Source organism: Bombyx mori, chromosome 15 (genome assembly GCF_030269925.1).
Source record: "Bombyx mori chromosome 15, ASM3026992v2".
Taxonomy (NCBI): Eukaryota; Metazoa; Arthropoda; class Insecta; order Lepidoptera; family Bombycidae; genus Bombyx; species Bombyx mori.
In genome coordinates this window covers 11,033,187-11,053,765 of record NC_085121.1, presented here as the reverse complement: position 1 = coordinate 11,053,765, position 20,579 = coordinate 11,033,187, and the positions used below count along the sequence as shown (strand labels likewise).

Genomic DNA, 20,579 nt, shown 5'->3' with positions numbered 1-20,579 from the left:
TAGATTTTAATAAAATAACCAGTTCTACAGCTTTTAAAAGAGCAAAACACTCTCCAGTAAAAACAGAGGATTCAGGAGGAAGTTTAATCTTTTGTATTATTTTATGTTGCCAATGAACTAGACCGACTCCAACACAATCATCATTAGAGATTTTAGAGGCATCTGTAAAAATATAATCCCATCCACTCCAATTTTGTTCCTCAACGCTACTCATGAAACGAATATTTGTCTCCAGAATATCTTGTTTACCGACACCTATATCATATCTTATATCCGGAGCTAGAATTAAAGAATTGAATTGTGTCATAAATATGGATAATGATGGAGATCGATGAATGTGGCTGTGTATTGTTAAAAATTTACGAAAGCTTTTTATTAGACATGGTAATGATTTGTGACGCCAATAACGGGATGTCTGAATAATATTGTTCAATTCATGCAGTTTTCCATGAAGAGTATGGTCAGAAAACTGCATAGATTTGAACAAGTATCGATCGCTTAGAAATTGCCTTCTTAATTTTAAAGGAGGATCGCAGCATTCTACTTGTAATGCATTGGTTGGGCAAGATTTCATCACTCCTGTCACAATTCTCAAAGCTTTTGACTGAATGACATCAAGTTTTTTACTCCCCAAGACACTTCCACCATCTAATAGAAATGTGCCATAATCTAGAACAGATCTTACAAGAGCGTTATACACAAGTTTCATAGAAAACGGATGAGCACCCCACCATACACCTGAGAGGCATTTCATGATATTAAGTAACTGTGCACATTTCATATTAATATGTTCATAATGGGCAAGTCCAGACAATTTTGAATCTAATATAACTCCTAAAAATTTAATTTTTGTTTGATATGGCAGAGATTGACCATTGAAGGTCACATTTATGACAGGAGTTGTACGTTTTTTAGAAAATACGACTATTGAACTTTTGGATACGGATACATTTAAGTCATTTTTAACTAACCACACATTTAAACTATTAAGTGAATTAGACATGAAATTGCAAGCGATATCTATAGATTTATTTACGGAATAAAAAAGCAAATCATCTGCATATTGTAGCACATTTATGTGGGAATATAAAGATGATTCTAAATCATATGTATAAATGTTATATAAAAGTGGGCTAAGTACTGAACCTTGGGGAAGGCCTTTAAAAACTGTACGCTTTAACTCAGTAGTATTACCGTCTTTCTGAACGATTAATGATATGTATCTGCAGGATAGTAAATTGATGATAAAATGTATTAATAATGTAGGAACCTGTAGCTCTAATAATTTGCGTTGTAAAATAGAAATGTTCACATTATCATAAGCGGCAGCGATGTCTAAAAAGGCAGCTACAATATCTTCATCGCGCGAAAAAGCTAAGCGAATATCTGTGGTTAATATAGCTAAATTGTCTATTGTAGATTTTGACTTCCGGAAACCGTATTGACTATTGGATATGAAATTATTGTTTTCAATAAACCATTCCAAACGATTCTTCACAAGATGTTCAGCAACCTTAGTTAAAACAGAGGACAGCGCAATAGGCCTATATGAGGCAACATCATTGGTAGGTTTGTTAGGTTTTTTAATCGCTATAACTTCTTGAGACTTCCATGTTTCAGGAATATTACCTGTGACCATGACTGAATTTATTAAATTTAAAAAATACATTAAAGCACTATTACCAAGATGAGATAAAAATGAGTACATAATACCATCCTGACCTGGAGATGAATCTTTAACATGTGAAAGCACACCTTTTAATTCATGTAGTGAAAAAGGAGAGATTAAAGAGGAAGAGTCATCTGTCAAAGATGATTCTAAAGGAAAGTAGATCGATTCAGCAACTGATGGAGGAGCTAATCTGTCTAAAAAGGCATTTGTTAAAGAAGGGGGAAGTGAAGATGATGATAAAGATTCTTTGAAAGCAGACCGAAATCGTTTAATACTGCGCCAAACTTCTGTAGGGCAGGTAGAAGGAGATAAAGAAGTACAAAATGTTTTCCAGCCTTCCTGCTTTTTATCTCTGAGGAATTTACGTGTAATACAAATAACTTCATTGAGAATATCTAGGTTTTCATTGGACATGTCCTCAGCATAGACTCTCTCAGCTACCTTTCTTTTACTTACAGCATCCATACATTCTCTATCCCACCATGGAGGATATGGAATCTTATTGGATGGATTTCGTTTAACAGAAAAAATCTGATCAGCAGATTCTATTAAACATGTAGCCAGAGCTCTAGAAGAATTGGTCTCACCACCGCTAACTAATTCAGGCAAATCTTTTATTTTAGATTCGACAAGGTTCTTAAATGCAGACCAATCAGCATTATTTAATTTATATTTCACACGAGGTTCTCGTTTTTGATAAGGAGGGCGTCTAATAGGAGAGGATATGATAATCGGGAAATGATCACTGCCAAAAGTAGATGATGAGGTGTACCAAGAATGAGAAGAAGCAAGATCTGGGGTACAAATTGATAAGTCAACTGCACTAGGCTTCTCATTAGGCTTTGTGCGTCTGGTTGGTGAGCCAGTATTAAGTAAACACAAGTTTTGTAAATCTAATATTTCTACTAAATGTACACCATTGGTGTCAGTGGTGCCACAACCAAACATTTGGTGATGACAGTTAAAGTCACCTAATAGTAGGAATGGATCACTAAGTGAAGAGAGTAAATTATTAATGCTATTGAGAATAATAAAAGAGGAACGAGCGAGATAAATGGAAACTATAGAAATATTATCAATTTTGATGCGGACAATATTAATCGCATCATTAGAAATTAATGAAGAAAATGATATTCTAGAAAAATCAATTGAGTTCCTGACGAGTAATGCTACACCACCATAGCCATCGTTTCTATCATCACGTAAGCAGGTATATCCAGGGACCTTAAATAGGTATCCTGGCTTTAACCACGTCTCGGATAATGCGACAACAACAGGAGAATGTTTATTTAACAAATATATTAAATCATGTTTCTTTGGAACAATACTCCTACAATTCCATTGAATTATTTTGCAATCCATTATTTTTATTAACATTAATTGATTTTATTTTTTCAATAATAGAGGCAACGTGGGACGGTTTTAGTAAGTTTGAGTTTATTAAAGTACTTAATAAAGCTAGTATCATTTCTAAGACATCAGACTTTTCTTCCTCTTTACTTTTATCTACCAGAGCACAGCCATTTTTAGGCTCTGAAACCTGGAAATCTTTTAATAAATTTTTATGAGCAACACGATCATAACCATATTGATGCTTAGGAGGAGACCGAGGTTTTAAAAATACTATCTTTTTATATGATGAATTAGTAAAATTGTTATGAGATGCAGACATCGGTGTGGGAACATATGCAGGTTTCGGTACTTCTGGAATTGTTGAACTTAGTGCATTTGCGTATGAAGGCTTAACAGAAGGAAAACATTTACTAGCTTCTGCGTAAGACATGCAGCTCTGAGCCATTTTAAGTTTGATTTCTGTCTGTCTCACAAACTCTGGACATGACTTGTCTATCGCTGAATGAGACCCTTCAACTTTACACATTACGCAGAATAGAGGATCTTCATCTGACCTGTCACATGAGACACCTGCATGTTGACCTCCACAGTTATAACATATTGGAGTCTTAGAACGACATTGTACTTTGGTATGACCATAACGACAGCATTTATAGCATTGTATTGTAGGAAAAATATATATCTCTACTGGAAGAGCATTATAGCACATAAAAATCCGTTTTGGTAAAACTTGCCCATCAAACGTTATTACAACGGATTCAGAGGGTTTCCAAGAAACCGAGTCATTAATTTTCACCTTGCGATTCAAACGTCTTATTTTAAGTATTTTGCCGCAGCCTAAAGGAACGGATACATTTCGTTGAACTTCCTCTACACTCCAATCTACAGGGACCCCACGAACTAGCCCCATCCTTGTTACGTTGAAAGTCGGAATGAAGGCTTTTAACTTTTTCGTTTCCAAAAGATTGCAGTTAAGAAAGTTATTGGCGTCTTTGTAATCGGAAAAGCCAACTACGCACCTATTTCTTCCTATACGTTTTACACTACCGGGAATAATATTTTCAAATTTGTTCTGCTTTAAAAAATTGCCAAAAGTTATAGGATGGAGAACGGTCCCGTCATCAGGTGAACTTTGTATACGTTGAACGTGTATCAAATAAGGGGAAACATCAGTAAGAACATATTCAGTCCGGCCGATCCAACGGGAGTCTGTATTGGTTACTGTAGTTTTCGTGTTATTTGAATTTCCCGCGTTAGAGTCTTGAGAGATATTTGAATTTCCCGCGTTAGAGTCTTGAGAGATATTTGAATTTTCCGTATAAGATGTTGATGGTTGAGAGGACGTTTTATGTGAATTATTATTATTTTGCGAGTGTGAAGATGACGTCGATTGAGATATAGGTTTAGAACTTTTAGAAGTAATCTTTTTTATTAAAATTGACTCATCTTCCATATTGCATAAACTTTCGCACTGACAGTAATCACCGCTAGAACCACCTTTCTTATTTCTCCTTTTCGTACACTGCCGACAAAGGCGTAGATAACGTGTTCGTTTACGACTTCCTTCACCTGTCTGAGATGATAACGAACAATCCGTATCCATTTTATCAAATTCATCTTGTGAAACAACAGTTACATATGATCCCACGGGGAGATTCAGGCCAACATAGCCATCATCCCCCCGATCGAGATCGGGGGGCTCGTTCATACAATATTTACAAAAATTATAAAAACTTACCAACTATACGATGACACTATACACAAATATGATACAAAGATTAAATATATTACTAAAACTTACACTACCAGCTTATCCTCCGCGTTTTAACTATAAAATTAAATTAAATTTTCACCACCGTGAAAAATACGTCTACCATAAACGAAGTTTCCCGCGCTTTTTCCAATTATTTGTTTTAAACATTTAAAATAATTCCAATATTCGAAATCTGTAATGTTAATGTGTCAAGTGTTGCCGGCCATTATTTTCATATTCAAACTCCAATACAGTCCAACGGGGGACATATCAAGGGAACAACAAAATTGTTATTTTTATTTAATTCCGAGCGTTTTCATATTTATCTACCTTTTAAACATTCTCTGGACTTCAACAAATAATTCAGGACCAAAATTAGCCAAAACGGTCCAGCCGTTCTCGAGTTTTAGCGAGACTAACGAACAGCAATTCATTTTTATATATACTTAGTCTGGCCATAAATACTGTTACAATTAAAAATAAAAAAAAATCTATTGCAAATAACATTTATTACTTTTACAGTGTGTTAGTTTAATACATAAATATAAAACAATTTAAAGTATAAAAAGCTTATTCGAAGTGGTCTCCATTGGCTGCAATACAGTCCTTTAAACGTTGAGGCCAGTTATCAATAGAAGCACGCGCTCTTTCCATGGGAATTTTTTTCTAAAATTCTCTAAAATTGACCATAAATCATAATCCAGCGGATTAAGATCGGGACTAGACGACGGCCATTCTTCAGCTCTGATGAAGTCCGAAACGTTCATTTCCAACCAAGACTGCGTAGACCGAGCTTTATGACCTGGCGCCAAGTCTTCCTGGAAGGACCATTCTTGATTATTGAACATGGTGTTGTTAAGGGGCTTCACTACCTTCTCAAGAATGGTATCTTGATACACTTGTGCCGATGTTTTGATACCTTTTTTACAAAAGTATGGCTCAGCCACTCCTTCATAGCTAATACCCCACCAAACCCTCACTGAAATCGGATAGTGCCCACGTTGCACTCTGTCGACTAATTGGGAAGCTTCCTTAGAGCTTTGAGCATAAATACGGTCAGTTTGTTTGTTAAAATGTTGCACAATTGTAAAAATTTTCTCATCCGTAAACAACAATTTTCTATGACCTCCCTTTGCGTACCGCTTCAGTAGTTGTTTCGATTTTACCACCCTATTCTCTTTTAAATTATCAGTTAAGAAATGACCAGTACGTCTCTTATAGGCTGAAAATCCTAAGTCATCTTTTAAAATACGCGACATGGTTCTAGGTGCTATCTTCATCTCCCGAGATAAAATCTTTTGCTTTCGGACAGGATTTCTTCGAATTCTTTCCCTTACTGCTTTGACCACCTTTTTCGTACGAACACTACGTGGACGGCCAGATCTTTTTCTGTCACAAACAGAGGAGGTCTCATTGCACCTATTATTAGCCCGGTACACAAACATTTTACTAATACCAAGCGTATGGAGAGTTTTAAAAATTGCATTTGTCTCCATACCTACTTTGTGTAATGCAATCACAGCGATTCGGTTCTCTTTATCACCCCACTCCATTTTAATATCGCAAAATATTGTACAATGTATTGGCGCCAAAATGAGAAAACTCAATGAGCAATCATATAAAAATGACAGATTCCTAATTCAAATGTAATATTTTGTTTATTTTTAATTGTAACAGTATTTATGGCCAGACTAAGTATGTATTGATGTAATTATCGTGGAACAACTTCCGAAATAGCTTCCCTCATCGCGGAAGTAATTCGTGAACATCTATCAAGTACGTATTTCATTAGATTTGAAGGCCGATATAGTCCTATCCAATATATATACGGAGCTTATAATGAGAATCGCCCTCGAAAACTGGTCGGATGGAATGACTATCGGAAGTCGGAAGATTTCAAATCTTCGTTATGCAGACGACATCACTTTAGTCGCGTCAGGTGTTAGCCAGATGGAAGAGCTACTCGGTAGAGTGGAACGCGTTAGTCTTGATTTCGGACTTAAAATTAACCGCAACAAAACAAGTGTCATGATTGTCGACCGTGCTAATAATAACTCGCCAGAGGTCACAAAAATTGCGAACTGCGATGTCGTACAGTCATACATTTACTTAGGTGCACTGATATCGAACACTGGCGGGTGCGTTGATGAAGTCAAGCGGCGTATGGCTGTTTCAAGGTCAGCCATGGACAGGCTGAAGAAAATATGGGGGAATCGAAATATCACTAAAGCCACTAAAATCAGACTTGTAAGAGCGCTGGTCTTCCCCATTTTTCTTTATGCTGCTGAGACCTGGACATTGAGAGAAAGTGAGAAAAAGAGGATAGATGCTCTCGAAATGTAGTGCTGGAGAAGAATGTTGCAAATATCGTGGACAGAGTTCAGAACGAATCAATCAATTGTACAGGAACTCGGCATCAAGCAGCGACTATCCTCCAACGTTCAGGGTCGCATTCTCACTTTCTTCGGGCATGTGTCGCGGCGAGGTGACGACTCAGTTGAGCGCCTTGTGGTGCAGGGCATGATAGAGGGTACAAGACCGCGCGGCAGATCACCGTTACGATGGACCGACCAAATAAAGGCAGCTCTAAACGGTCCCGTTAACGAGTGCACAAGAAGGGCCGCGGTACGCGAGGAATGGCGACGTCTGGTGAAGCGCACCACCAACCGAAGTGATGACCACGACCACTCTGCCAAGAGTGCATATGACTGAGAAGAATAGTCCTATCGCTTAAAGAAAGTACACCCAGCGTAGCCATGACGACTTAATAACTTAAATAACATGCGAATACATACAAAGCTGTAATAGAGGTAGGTACATTAAAAATAAAAAAAGGATAAAAGCCGAATAAATACTTCTTAATTTGAAGACCGAAACCTTTATGTCGACAACTGATGTCGTGTCTAGGACCGAAGACCTCTCATTTTGGAGGCTAAGACCCCCTTCTGGTCGCTGCACTAAATATCCGATAGCCGTCAAAGCACCGTGATTCTTAAGTAATGTGGATCTCCATGATGACCTGGAGCTTGACCCAATCAGTAAGTATATAAAGTCGGCATCAATGCCCCACTCAGAAGAGGCGGCACGACTCGAAAACCCTCTTGTCGTGGCCGCCGGAAATTACGTACCCCATCCTGTGGACCGAACGGTAAACCGTCGACGTCGCCCTAAACACGTCATTGCCGATCCTCCCGAGCCATTAACGCTGCTTTTAGGTACCTCAAGCACATGGTCGCCGTCCTCGCCGAACCCGATGCTTGCGACGAAGGGCTCGGCGAGTAAATTAACCCATAGACACAGCCCACTGAGTTTCTCGCCGGTCTTCTCAGTGGATCGCGTTTCTGATCCGGTGGTAGATTCTTCGAAGCACCACTCTTGCTAGGGCTAGTGTTAGCAACACCTCCGAGCTCTACACGCTAGGGTAACGCTGATATAGCCTCTCAAGGCTACCAGCATAGGTAGGAAAAAGAATGCTAAGATTATGCTATTATTGTTAGTTTATTTTCAATAGAATAATCTTTGGTTTCTGTCTTATTCATGCTTCGAATTTCAAGGCTTCCAAATATTACACGGAGAAATCATTCACTACAGTATAAACGTTCAAAAGTATTGTTTTCATAGAATTTTTAGTGACCTCATAAAAACTTTTTAATTTATCACATTTTTTTATTTCGTTTTACAGCCTTTAAAATGTTTGATTAAGGATAACAACTCCAAGCAAGAAAAAATACATAGAAAAGTTGCACTTTCGACACTGAAATTGGCACTTAGAAGTGCAACTTTAAATTGCACTTCAAAAGTGATAATTCAGCAGTAGTTTGTAGTGTGTAATGCAATTAAATTCCTTCATTGACACTGTGATTGAAACCAATGGTTTTGGATGTCGCTTGATATTTCTGTCAACAAAAATATTTAAGTTAACTTTTAAAATAACTAGAATACAGGACGGACCTACTTTTAAGCTTAATTGTTTAAACACTCACATGTAATGACGATTTACTCTTTTGCAATTGCATGAGTATAAAAACAGTGTCGTCTTGTTCAGAATCTCCAGACTCTTCTGGATGCATGTCGTTTAGGGTACATTCGTTACAGTTTTTACAATCATCAAGAAAATTTCTTGCCTGTTTTAGGTAATATATTTGAAAATTTACAACCTGTACACAACTGAAATACTTTTATTTTATTGCACTAGATGAGTGGATTAGCTAATGAACACTTTTTTAAATGGTAAGTTGCATAGAAATCGCACATGTAATCGCATGAGTTATCTTCATACTAAGTTGTTTGTAAAACAGCTATCTTTGCCCTTCAACTCATTATGCTTAGTGCGAGTTTTTTAACGTTCTCCATAGCGTACAAGTTACCTGAAATTTGTATGCAGCTGGAGGGGCCCTGTTCCAGCTGCATACAAAATTGACAAGCACACTGAACAAAACTATTGCTTCACGGCAGAATTGGGTATTAGGGGTATACCAACATGGAACAAGCCGTACCACTAATGCCTATACTTAGGTACCTTTTTGTTTTTTTTAAGTGAGATAAACCTTCTTTAAGTTTACAATAATACCTTATGTTAAACTAGAGTGTTATAGTTTAGTAGCTATTACTTTAATACAATTTAAGCTTCAACGTAATAATGTTTCGAGTTGACAACAACATTTGGACTCATACTTATCTCATTCGCGTTTCGTTAACAAAAATGGTATTCTAAGAAATTGAAAATTGAGCATAACCTGCGTGTAATGATTTATATTTTTATTATTATTATTGTCATTCTGGTTAGTGTGTTCGGCATCGTCCTCTGTCTGTGGGATACACTTTTGTATGATCTGTCTTAAAATGTCACACACCACGATGCAAGGAATTGTTATGAAAAATATCAGATTCAATGTAAACTCCATAGATCTGTAATAAACAAATATTTCGTTTGGTTACACATAATTAGATAAATTAAGCCTCATTGTGATAATTTTCTTCTACTTTTTTTATTTAATTTAGGGACGTCCATGGCCAAGGGAAACCTTTGGATTTATGATATTAAGCATAAACCATGCTTGAAATATAAGGTGACGTTTGTGACTTTTAAATTAATATAATTAATGCAATATTTTGGTACATAAGCTGGTAGCTGAAGTCGTCGTGGCCTAAAGGATAAGACGTCCGGTGCATTCGTGTTGAGCGATGAATTGGTGTTCGAATCTCAGGCGGGTACCAATTTTTCTAATGAAATACGTATTCAACAAATGTTCATGATTGACTTCCACGGTGAAGGAATAATATCGTGTAATAAAAATCAAACCTGCATAATAATAATTTGCGTAATTACTGGTGGTAGGACCTCTTGTGAGTCCGTGCGGTTAGGTACCAACACCCTGCCTATTTCTACCGTGAAGCAGTAATGCGTTTCGGTTTAAAGGGTAGGGCAGCCGTCGTAACTACATAATATACTGAGACCTTAGAACTTATATCTCAAGGTGGGTGGCGCATTTTTATTGCTAAGGTTGGCTGTGAGTCGTCCACCCAACTAAACAATAAAAAAAAAATGGTAGTGTCAAACACACCCATGCGGCCTTACGATACATCGTACCATCTGTAGTTAGGTAGGTACCTACTCTTTTGTTCGGAACCTATTTTTTTTAAATGTAATTCTAATGTTAGCACTGGCCCCTAATATATTTAATTTGCATTGATATATAAAAACAAAATATGGTTTTTTAATATATCAATGTTAATTTGAGAAATTCGTACCCACGCGGCCACGCCACGATCGAGGGTTGCGATGCCACCGCGCCGGTTCGACGTCTTACTCACTTATGTAGGTACTTATACATTCAAACTATTTAAATTTCCATCGCAGTGACTACACGCGCAATCTAATGCGAACAATCTCAATCTAAATAAACTTGGCGAATAACGAATATTTACTATTTAAAACTTGAATATGCTATGGTTAATTTTTACGTTTCAAGTCTACTAAGGAAGAGTTTTTGGGAATTTCAGCCCTGAGTGTATAAGGGATTTTTTTTGTATATTTGCTCTATGCTTTGTATATGCGTTCCTGAGTCTTTCATCCGAATTAGTTGAATTTCGGCATATTTTTTCATGCAATTAGCGATAGTCACAGCGGAGCATATATTTTTGTTCAGGTATTTACTGAATTATTATTTAATAATTACCGACTTTCAGCATAAACTGTTCTCTTTTTTGTGTCCGGATGAATTGGCCAGCCGTCAGCGTCATACTGGACATAACGAGAACGAAGAGAAGTCTCATAGTAATGTTTTAAGCGGCGTGGACTTTTCAAAATTCTGTCTAAGCCCCAACTTCTAATACATGGAAAAAATAAACCCAGAAAACCTTTGGCCAGTCCTGTGAATTAACATTAGATTGAAAACAATTTACTGTATTAAAACCAGATAAAAAATATTCTATATATATATAAAAATGAATTGCTGTTCGTTAGTCTCGCTAAAACTCGAGAACGGCTAGACCGATTTGGCTAATTTTGGTTTTGAATTATTTGTGGAAGTCCAGAGAAAGTTTAAAAGGTAGATAAATATGAAAATGCTAAGAATTAAATAAAAATAACAATTTTGTTTTTCCTTTGATGTGTCCCCCGTAGGACGGATTCCTTTTGTTTGTTTTAAGTTTATCCTATACAAGTTTAGGTCTTTTATTTATCGATTGAGGCACTACGAAGTCTGCCGGGTCAGCTAGTACGGAATAAAAAATTCTATGAACATGAAATGCTCAAGACACGAACCCAGCAAGAGAAGTGTTATTAAAACACCAAGAAATGTAACTATGAAATTAACAGCTTCATTGTCGTTATAGCAGAAAGAACGAGGTCTTCGAGATAACGCTATATCTTTTCTTGACAAGCCTGCAGCCGCTTGTCGTGGTTCTCGCATCTTTTTACAGTTTAATTTTGCATCATCAGCTGCATTACATGGAAATAAAGTTATTTCTTTATTATTATTCGCAAACATATTAGATTCATGAAGACAAACATCTCATTTTTTATTATATTTAAATACGATAACACAGTGCTCGTGGCTTTGCACTTAGTGCCCATCATGTAAGGTTGTAAGAGATCGGAATTTAAATTGTACTAGGTACTTAAGACATAATGTTTTTAATTTTTCTGATTATTTTAAATTCAATAATTCATATTATGAAATATATATTTTTTGGCAAGCATAATACCGGAGTTTTGCTCAGAATTAACTAAACAATAAATCAATCCCTTTCATTAACTAAATAAATTAGCTCTATGAAGAGTCCGAGTTCTCCGCGAATCTCGCCAATCTGTGAAACTTAACTTGGCAAACTTATAGACACATATTGTATATACCTACAAGCTGCTAAACGACCGTTCCCAAAGCCAGCTCAAACTAAAAGCGGAAGGTGAAGAAAAACAATGTCCATTTACTAAAATGTTCATAAATCCTTGTCATTTCAGTAAATATAGGTAGGTACTTGAATCCTATATTAAACTCAAAGGATCCAGACAACCGTCAGCGTTCGTTCGAGATAACCAACTTTTAATCGTGTTAAAATAATTACAATACAGAAAATTTTGATTGTAATTTTAAAGCGATTAAAGGTCTGGAATAATTTTTAAAACTTGCGTTCGATTCGGTTCCTCTATACTCTGAATAGGAACATTAATAGCATAGTTAAGCTTAATAATAAAGCACTAATTAGCCTACTTAATTTTAAAAAAAACTTGACGTAAATCTCGAAAAAAATAATTTATGAGGAAACCTTACCCAAGCAAACACACTCACAAAACCAAATGCAGAAGCAACGATCCCCTCTCTTGATTACGACACGTCTAGCAGCGATTGGGATATCTTCATGATTAACCAAATCCACTAAAATGGTAAAACCATCTGACGTTTTTGTTGATTTCAACAAGAAATTTATCAAAATATTAAATTTCTTACCTGAACAAGTGGACCTATCGACGTCTTGCAAATCAGGAAGTTCTAGTTTCATAAGCCTTGTTAATCTGGGTGGTATTAAAATTGAATCGGGTTGTGTCAGGTTTTTTATATCAAACAGTTGTGTGTCGCACTCGCGAAGTACCACTCTAAAATTTATCAATTTATATGAAAATAGTAATGTAATTTGACAGTTTATATGTTAAATATGAAGATGGGAATGTGGAGCTTCATTTAGATAATAGATTCATGTCAGGAAGGCTGTATACTAACTCGTACGAGCTATATGCTCTAACACCAATAGATAGAAATTACGAGAATAATTAGTTAGGACAATAATGTGTTGGATAATAAACAAGAATAATGGAATTATGATATATAGGTCTTACAAGTCAATATACAACCTTCCTGACATGAGTCTATTAGCGTTGAGGTTTGAATAATAGCAAATTCGTTATTTTAAAATTCATAATTTTACCAGCCGCTGATCTTACTCAGACGAGATTTGAAAAGAGTCTAAAGCGTTAGGCAACGGTTCAACTATGCCCCTTGCACTACTGTTGACCATGAGCATCAGTGACCACCTACAATCAGGTGAGCCGTGTGCACTTGAAATATTAAATTAATTAAAAAAATTGTAATACTTTGATCTAATGTCAAAGTAAAGGTGGCATTCTCGTTGTAATATCTATTGTCTCAGTTAATAATAATAACTAGGGAAAACACACACACGGTAATCTAGCCCCAAACTAGGACTCCCTGTACTATGGGAACCAGAGACTAATATACATACATACATACATTTAAATGTATAAATTTATACTAAATATTTAGGAAAAGAGCAACGTAACCGATGAAGTGATCCAGTTAGGGGCGTTAAACCACTGTACGACGGATCGGTCATTTAACAGCTTAACAACAAATGGACCGTGAGGTAACAGCCCTCCTAAATTATTATGTAAAAACAGAAACACCAACCTAAATTTCGATGAAGTAAGACCTGTGTTTGTAATCTGAAAAAATAATGTCGGTCGAACGATTCCGGAAGCGTCCGAGATTGCTGCGGTGATTCGTCCAAATTGCCTTTAAATAAAGTAAACTACTTTAATATTGAATATTCCTACGGTATATGTAAGTGTCCACAAACACAGAGTAAAGGGTGTATGCATCACTCCCATTTCTTATTTTATTTCTAGTCATGTAGTCTACTTTAACGCGTGTGACGGCCGTCTTACTAAAATAACTTGGATTTTGGCTTACAAAGTGAATAGCTGCATTCAAGTCGTAGTTTATAGAATTTTCAGCTCCCGCTTAACATCAGATTTTATAATAATAGTAAAAAAGTCATAGTCACATGTTCAGCAGTAGACGACAGACGTCTTGAAGCAGCAGAGGTATGTGTCACCACACTGCCCATAGTCATAGTTTTCGGTTCGCATAGTGGGGCACCCGTTGTATAATGCTATTAAGACTTAGATTTACTAGTACGGTATTTACGGTAGCTGAAGTCGTCGTGGCCTAAAGGATAAGACGTCCGGTGCATTCGTGTTGAGCGATGAATTGGTGTTCGAATCTCAGGCGGCTACCAATTTTTCTAATGAAATACGTATTCAACAAATGTTCATGATTGACTTCCACGGTGAAGGAATAATATCGTGTAATAAAAATCAAACCTGCATAATTATAATTTGCGTAATTACTGGTGGTAGAACCTCTTGTGAGTCCGCACAGTTAGGTACCACCGCCCTGCCTATTTCTGCAGTGAAGCAGTAATGCGTTTCGGTTTGAAGGGTAGGGCAGCCGTTGTAACTATACTGAGATCTTAGAACTTATATCTCAAGGTGGGTGGCGCATTTACGTTGTAAATGTCTATGGGCTCCAGTAACCACTTAACACCAGGTGGGCTGTGAGCTCGTCCAGCCATCAAAGCAATAAAAAAAGGTACGATATTTAGATCTTGAGCACCCTGATAGAGAGCAAGCAAGCCTGTTCGTCACTCGAATGTTTGCACGTTGTGGGAGTCGAACCCACCACTATCGGCCCAGTGCCGTTGAGTTAGTCGATCTATGATTTCAGGTTACTAATACCGGGTGGCCCGGGCTATCATCTGCCCATATAGATCACCAAAAAATGTTCGGTAAGACAACATACCCAACGAGTACTACTTGGTTTTCATCTGCTTTTGCCTCAATGTCAATTTCAGTTTCATATGACTTTCGAAACGGCAAAGTCAGGTACTCATTAGGTCCTTGTGTAACAATGTTAAGTTGATTTTTATCAATAGCGATTAAAGCTTTTTTAGGTCGAATTAAAACTTTACGAATTGGCTTCATGGGTTGTACCTAATAGTAATAAAAATGAGAAATTATGTTACGACTAGTGGAAAGTGTTCGGAAAGCGTCTTGGGAAATAGAGAGTACTATGCTTAGTGCGAGTTTTTTAACGTTCTCGCTGACGTAAAACTACTCAAATTTGTATGGAGTTGGAAAGTTTGCCTCCGTTTGCCGTATACAAATTGGGTTAACTTTTACGTTATCGAGAACGTTAAAAAACTCGCACTAAGCACAGGAGTGAGAGAAAACCACACTCCCTGATATCCACGATGGTTTTGACCCACTCAACCCCAGTTGACCCATCAATCATGGGGTTACGGATATTACGTAGACTGCTTGTTGTATACCCCCGTGAATAGATCGTCAACCCGACCCCTCCAAAAATATAATTCAGAGCAACTGATGAACGCGGCACGCCCATTGCGCATATAATAAAGTAATGTGTTTATCATGTTACTTTGCATTATTTATAAAAAAAATATCTTGAATTTTAAACTCCTTGACATTAGACTGCCCCCGATATTCTTTTTTTTTTTCGTTTTTAACCTTACTGAACTTGCACTTTTTTTTTACCTATTCTACTAATCTTAAAGGGGTCATACTAGGCTCACCGAGCGAGTAGGTGAGCTCACGGGGCTCTAACCTGACGAATTTACTAACACTAGTACTGCAAAAGCAGTGCTTCGCAGAACCGATCACCGGATCGGAAACGAGACCCAATGAGAAGATTCTGCGAGAAACTCTGTGGACTGTGATTTAAGGCACTTACCTACCTGCACAGAGTGAGCCTACAAACTTATTGCAAATACAATTTACTTTGTGTCATCGATTATTAACCGTGAAAATTCATCGTGTTGTTGACTACCCACCTGCAGTTTTGTGGAAGATAAAGTAGAAGCATTTCGAAAGGGAAACGAATTATTATCACGTTTCATAAATCGAGCACTGTTTTCCCAATAAAATATGTCATCCATCGATACTATTATATAAGTTCTATGAGTACCTACAATAAATCATTAGTCTTATACTAAATAAATCATTAGTTTAATCACGATTCTATAAATTGTATTTTTATTTTAACAATTATCATGAAACATAAAAGAGGTCGGATACACATGACACGGTAAAAGTAGGGACAAAGTGTAACGGGAATCTGTGGGCACTAGTAATTAACCTCAATTCTAGTTCTGAAATCTAGTCTGCTGGTGTGGCAAATTGCTATTAACTATTTATTATTTAACTGCTATTTAACTGTATTTTACTACGAAGCTGGATTCTGGTTTGCATTGTGGAACAGATGTCATCACTCAATACTTTTGATCACTCATTACTTACTCCACTGAGACCGTTTGATAGATCAAAACCCTTCGAAAATCGTTTCTTTCCGATCGAGACTTTTTTGTGTTATCAAAATCAATAGAGTCACTAATAGCAATCGGCATATTTAATTTTTACTTATGTTTACTATTACAGCACGCCGGACCAACCTATCCATTCTGAAGGAGCTCGGTATTACCACAAGGTTGTGCGCTATCTGCCGTATCTGCTTCCAACATATTCTCACATAATTCGGTCATATCGCTCGTAGAGCATAGCGCATCGAGTAGTCAACATTTCAAACTAGAAATGACCTACAGCAATGAAGAGACCGACTCAGAAGAATATGTTTACTATTCACTATAAATTAATCAACTACATACCTTTCATAATTTCCATACGCATGGGAATCAATATACATAAATTCTCCATTGAAAATGTAAACTCAGTTCGGTTTATGAAGTCTATTGGTTTAAATTTAGCCGCGGCATCTTGTCCAATCCATTCTGGAGTCACAGAGCTAAGACTATGATTAAATTATTTAATTTAATGAGTATTTTCGAAGCTACAGTTAGTAGAAATTAATGTGATTAATGTTCATGATACCGCTGTACGGTTATGTCGAAAGGTTGGAATTAATTCACAATGTAATTGTGTCATTCAATATTTGTAATTGGAGTACAAAATAGATCACAAGCTGTATTTATAGAAAACCTCACAGTTGAATCAATAGGAACATTAAGGAACATTCCTACATTAAGGAATTTAAAATTTAAAAAAACAAGCTTTAACGGTAAACCAAAATAATCATTTAATATATTGAATATGTAAAATAAGATTAAATCTTGAAGTAATAAATTATTCTATTACTGTCATCAGTGCTGGGTACGTGTGCAATTTTCAAGATATCCAGACGTCTTACAACCGTGAAAATAACGTTAATAGATTCCGTAGCATACACAGCTAGATTATGTGTCAAAACATAATGCTTTTGACAGCCTCATTTGTCGAGTACCGTCGACTCCTGTTTACTGAACCAAGGGCTACACTAACCTGACATGATGGCCTTTGGTAATGTCATTCCATACAGGTTTTCCTTCGGGCGTATTCCTTTTCTCGAATAGCTGCAAATTTACTTTTTTCCATATTTCAGGATTTCCGATTGCGTATAGTGTAAAATCATGAACATTAATATTATTTAGATAATCTTTAAGATGAAAATGATCGTCATCCAATAAGTATTCGTGATTAAAAAATCTTTCACCGGATGATTTATTCTGAAAATTCAGTTTTATATATGTGGCTTTACTTTATGTTGGCTAAATATTGAACTGTTGTAATGTTATTTGTAATGAAATTTACATTAATTAAATATAAATAAATATAATCTAAGAAGACATCCGTACTATTTTACTTTGTCCTAGATTAAAAGGTATATTGTAAGAACTTGTTTTTTCCCGAATTTTCTTTGTTGCTTCATTGCTACTATATTTATTCCGTGGTGAAATTTTATCAAAAACATCGTCCTTTCTAATTATTTGTTCTTTAAGTTTAGCTGAAGGTACATATTTAGTTTGATTATCGTAAGTTTCGAATTCAACAACTATGTTACTCTCACCACTTCGCTTGTGTACTGTTTTTATATTATTATCATTTATAGCGTTATTGCGTATGTTGTTATCGATTTTTCTCTTTACTGTAAAAAAAACAGAACATTGTTTTAACAGTAAGTACATTCTATTTGCCTAAGACTGAATTTTTATGTTCAACAGTCTTACAGTATTCCAAGATATTTAAATCTTCCGCTATCACTGGAGAAAAAACCTCAGAGTATCTTCGCAAACGATGCTATTAAAAAATTATAGTTTATTCCGGTTACTTCAAAAGTAGTTCGAATAAAATATATATACAAGAAATAACTTACTACTTCTCTAATGTTGACATTTTGTGACATCACTACTGTTACATTCTGTAAGTGAACATCGAGAATTACGAGTATAATGATTTTTATAATATTTTTATTTCTATTAACTTGTACATATTTAAATGAGCAACCACCTCCAATTTTCGTAACTTGTAAGCTTGTAATGGAACTTCACGTTGAACACGTAAAACGTACGGGTTGAGTAATCGTAGATAAGTTCCGCTTGAAGAATCCGAAATTTGTACTACCGGAACATATTCATCGACAGAATAATTAGGCTATAAATTTAAAATTTAAAAAATAATTTTACGAAACTCGAATAATTCTCGGGGGTAAATACTATCCAGAAATGTAATGTCTACAATGTTTATAATGGCATGAAGGATAAGACACCCGGCTTAATAGATACTTGTTTGGCCGGTGTTCAATCCTGCAAGCAAGTAGGTACCTACCAATTTTACTGAGGAAATACGAACTTAGTAACAAACGACATGATAAAAAAGCCCAAATTTATAAATTCACCTAATTACTCACCAGTAATTAATTGGTACCTACTTATCTTTTAAATTATCACCGTAGATCGTATTGTAAGCCCGCACGGCGAGTCTTTTAATCGCGGATGCAGTCCGGTTTGAAGAGTGAGACAGCTTCAGTTTCATGGACATGGTGTAGGGCATTCACGTTATGATGTCTGTGCGCTCCCGTAACCATGAGCTAGTGCACTCATCCATAAAAAAACATTTGAATTCAACGAATAGGTTCAAAACATTCAAAATTATTATTACTTGAGTAATCATAGCGCCGCGGCGGCCGGGCGGCCGTCGCAGTTACGAATGTAACTGTAACAACATTTCTTACGGATTTCGAAGGTATGATATTTTCTCATACTTTACACCTTTGATCTGTATAGTTTAGTGTCCATGAGCAGTTTGAATAAAGCGAGATCCCAAAATAACCGAGAATCTCAAAAAAATATTCCTATTTGTCATGGCACAACACCGGCTTAGAACTTACTTCGCAATCATGTAATTTAACAGAGACTCCTATTTTCTTTTCGCATTCTTGTAATACATTGTATTTAAAAAGTTCATCATATTGAAATTTTGTTCTTTCTGAATGTACATTTTCTATCTGTAAAATATATTTCATTAAAGAAGTTTTCTTCCCTAATGTCATGTCAATCCCACTTGACTTCCATGAAGTAAGTAGCTAAACATAATGTACACCACTCACATTTGGCTTACAGTTTATTAATACAGCCTTTATTTCCACGTCTGCATTAGTGCATTCGTCCTTGCAATCAACGTAAAAATTCTGCACACTATTTAACAGTAAAAATAGAACCATTTCTGAAATAGATTATAGTTAAGTAATAAGATATGTATACTACAATCATGGTTGGAGAACTGTTATTATTTTGGATAGATATAGGAAGTGTGAGAATTGTTTTAATTAATGTTCTCAAAGTAATCGATCAAGAACGTTTCGTAAGAAATATTAATATTCTTTGCGAAAGACAATTCAACAGATCCAAGAAAAAATATAGGGTTACTAACAAAGCTGAACGAAGACAGTTCGACATTTATTCACACTTCATTAAAATTGCGGTGATTAAAATAATACATTAGAAATAACTATGATTTTCATTATCATTTGTATTTATTATCACTTCATAAGCCTTATAAGCCTTCATAAGCCACAGAGCCCGCACTAACATAAGTTTGTCTTAAGCGGAAATGGCTTCCTAACACTGTTTTGTGTTTTGCTGTAGTGTTTTCGAGTAAAATTTGTGTGGTATTATTATTTCAAGCAATAAATACCTTGAATCATAATAGACTACTTGTAATTAGCAGTGTAGCGGTGGTTGAAATTTTACCATTCAATGACTCCATCAAGTAGTGTATTATCTATACAATGACAACTGACCAGACATATCAAAGTGAACCCGAAAAGAGTTATCAATTTTATAGCTTTTTTGGTGGCTTTATGGGTAATTTGTGTAATTTTTTCAAATTATTATAAAGCGAAAATATCGACAAAATATAAAAATAAAAAGATCTTTTACGTAATAGAGCGTAACGGATGTTGCTAACTTAACCCTCTTTTCGTGGCCGCCGGTAACTACATACAGTTTACATAGGTACTTTACATAAGTACCCGATCTTGCGGACCAAACGGTAAACAGTCGCCGTTGCCCAAAACACTTTACTTTGGATTCTCCTGATCCACTATCGGTTCTTTTAGGCATTCCAAGCAGCGTTCACTGTTCTCGTCGAAT

The 20,579-nt window shown here is 36.0% G+C and overlaps 2 protein-coding genes and 1 long non-coding RNA gene across 6 annotated transcripts in view; all 3 read right to left on the bottom strand.

Annotated features, from left to right (window-relative positions):
- The window catches only part of LOC101743353 (TAR DNA-binding protein 43), a 490,523-nt gene that overhangs the window by 92,255 nt on the left and 377,689 nt on the right, over window positions 1-20,579 (bottom strand). The gene's annotated exons all lie outside the window — the stretch shown is intronic.
- Window positions 71-1,451, bottom strand: LOC134200209 (uncharacterized). Its single transcript, XR_009975031.1, has 2 exons — window positions 686-1,451; window positions 71-279 (listed from the first exon to the last, which is right to left on the bottom strand). It is a non-coding gene; the product is annotated as an uncharacterized LOC134200209 (long non-coding RNA).
- Window positions 8,424-20,227, bottom strand: LOC101744258 (uncharacterized). Of its 4 annotated transcripts, none has more exons than XM_004924605.5 (19): window positions 20,122-20,227; window positions 19,535-19,650; window positions 19,316-19,432; window positions 18,436-18,579; window positions 18,302-18,346; window positions 18,156-18,225; window positions 17,784-18,073; window positions 17,431-17,654; window positions 16,761-16,903; window positions 15,930-16,063; window positions 14,879-15,069; window positions 13,706-13,810; window positions 12,731-12,876; window positions 12,554-12,658; window positions 11,545-11,721; window positions 10,958-11,150; window positions 9,515-9,686; window positions 8,762-8,902; window positions 8,424-8,674 (listed from the first exon to the last, which is right to left on the bottom strand). In XM_004924605.5, the coding sequence occupies exons 1-19, from the start codon at window positions 20,129-20,131 to the stop codon at window positions 8,615-8,617; spliced, it is 2,583 nt and encodes an 860-aa protein (XP_004924662.1). In that variant the 5' UTR covers window positions 20,132-20,227; the 3' UTR covers window positions 8,424-8,614. The 4 variants fall into 4 exon arrangements, with proteins under 4 accessions (XP_004924662.1, XP_037871667.1, XP_037871668.1 ...); XM_038015739.2 differs by having other exon boundaries at window positions 12,554-12,637; XM_038015740.2 differs by lacking the exon at window positions 11,545-11,721.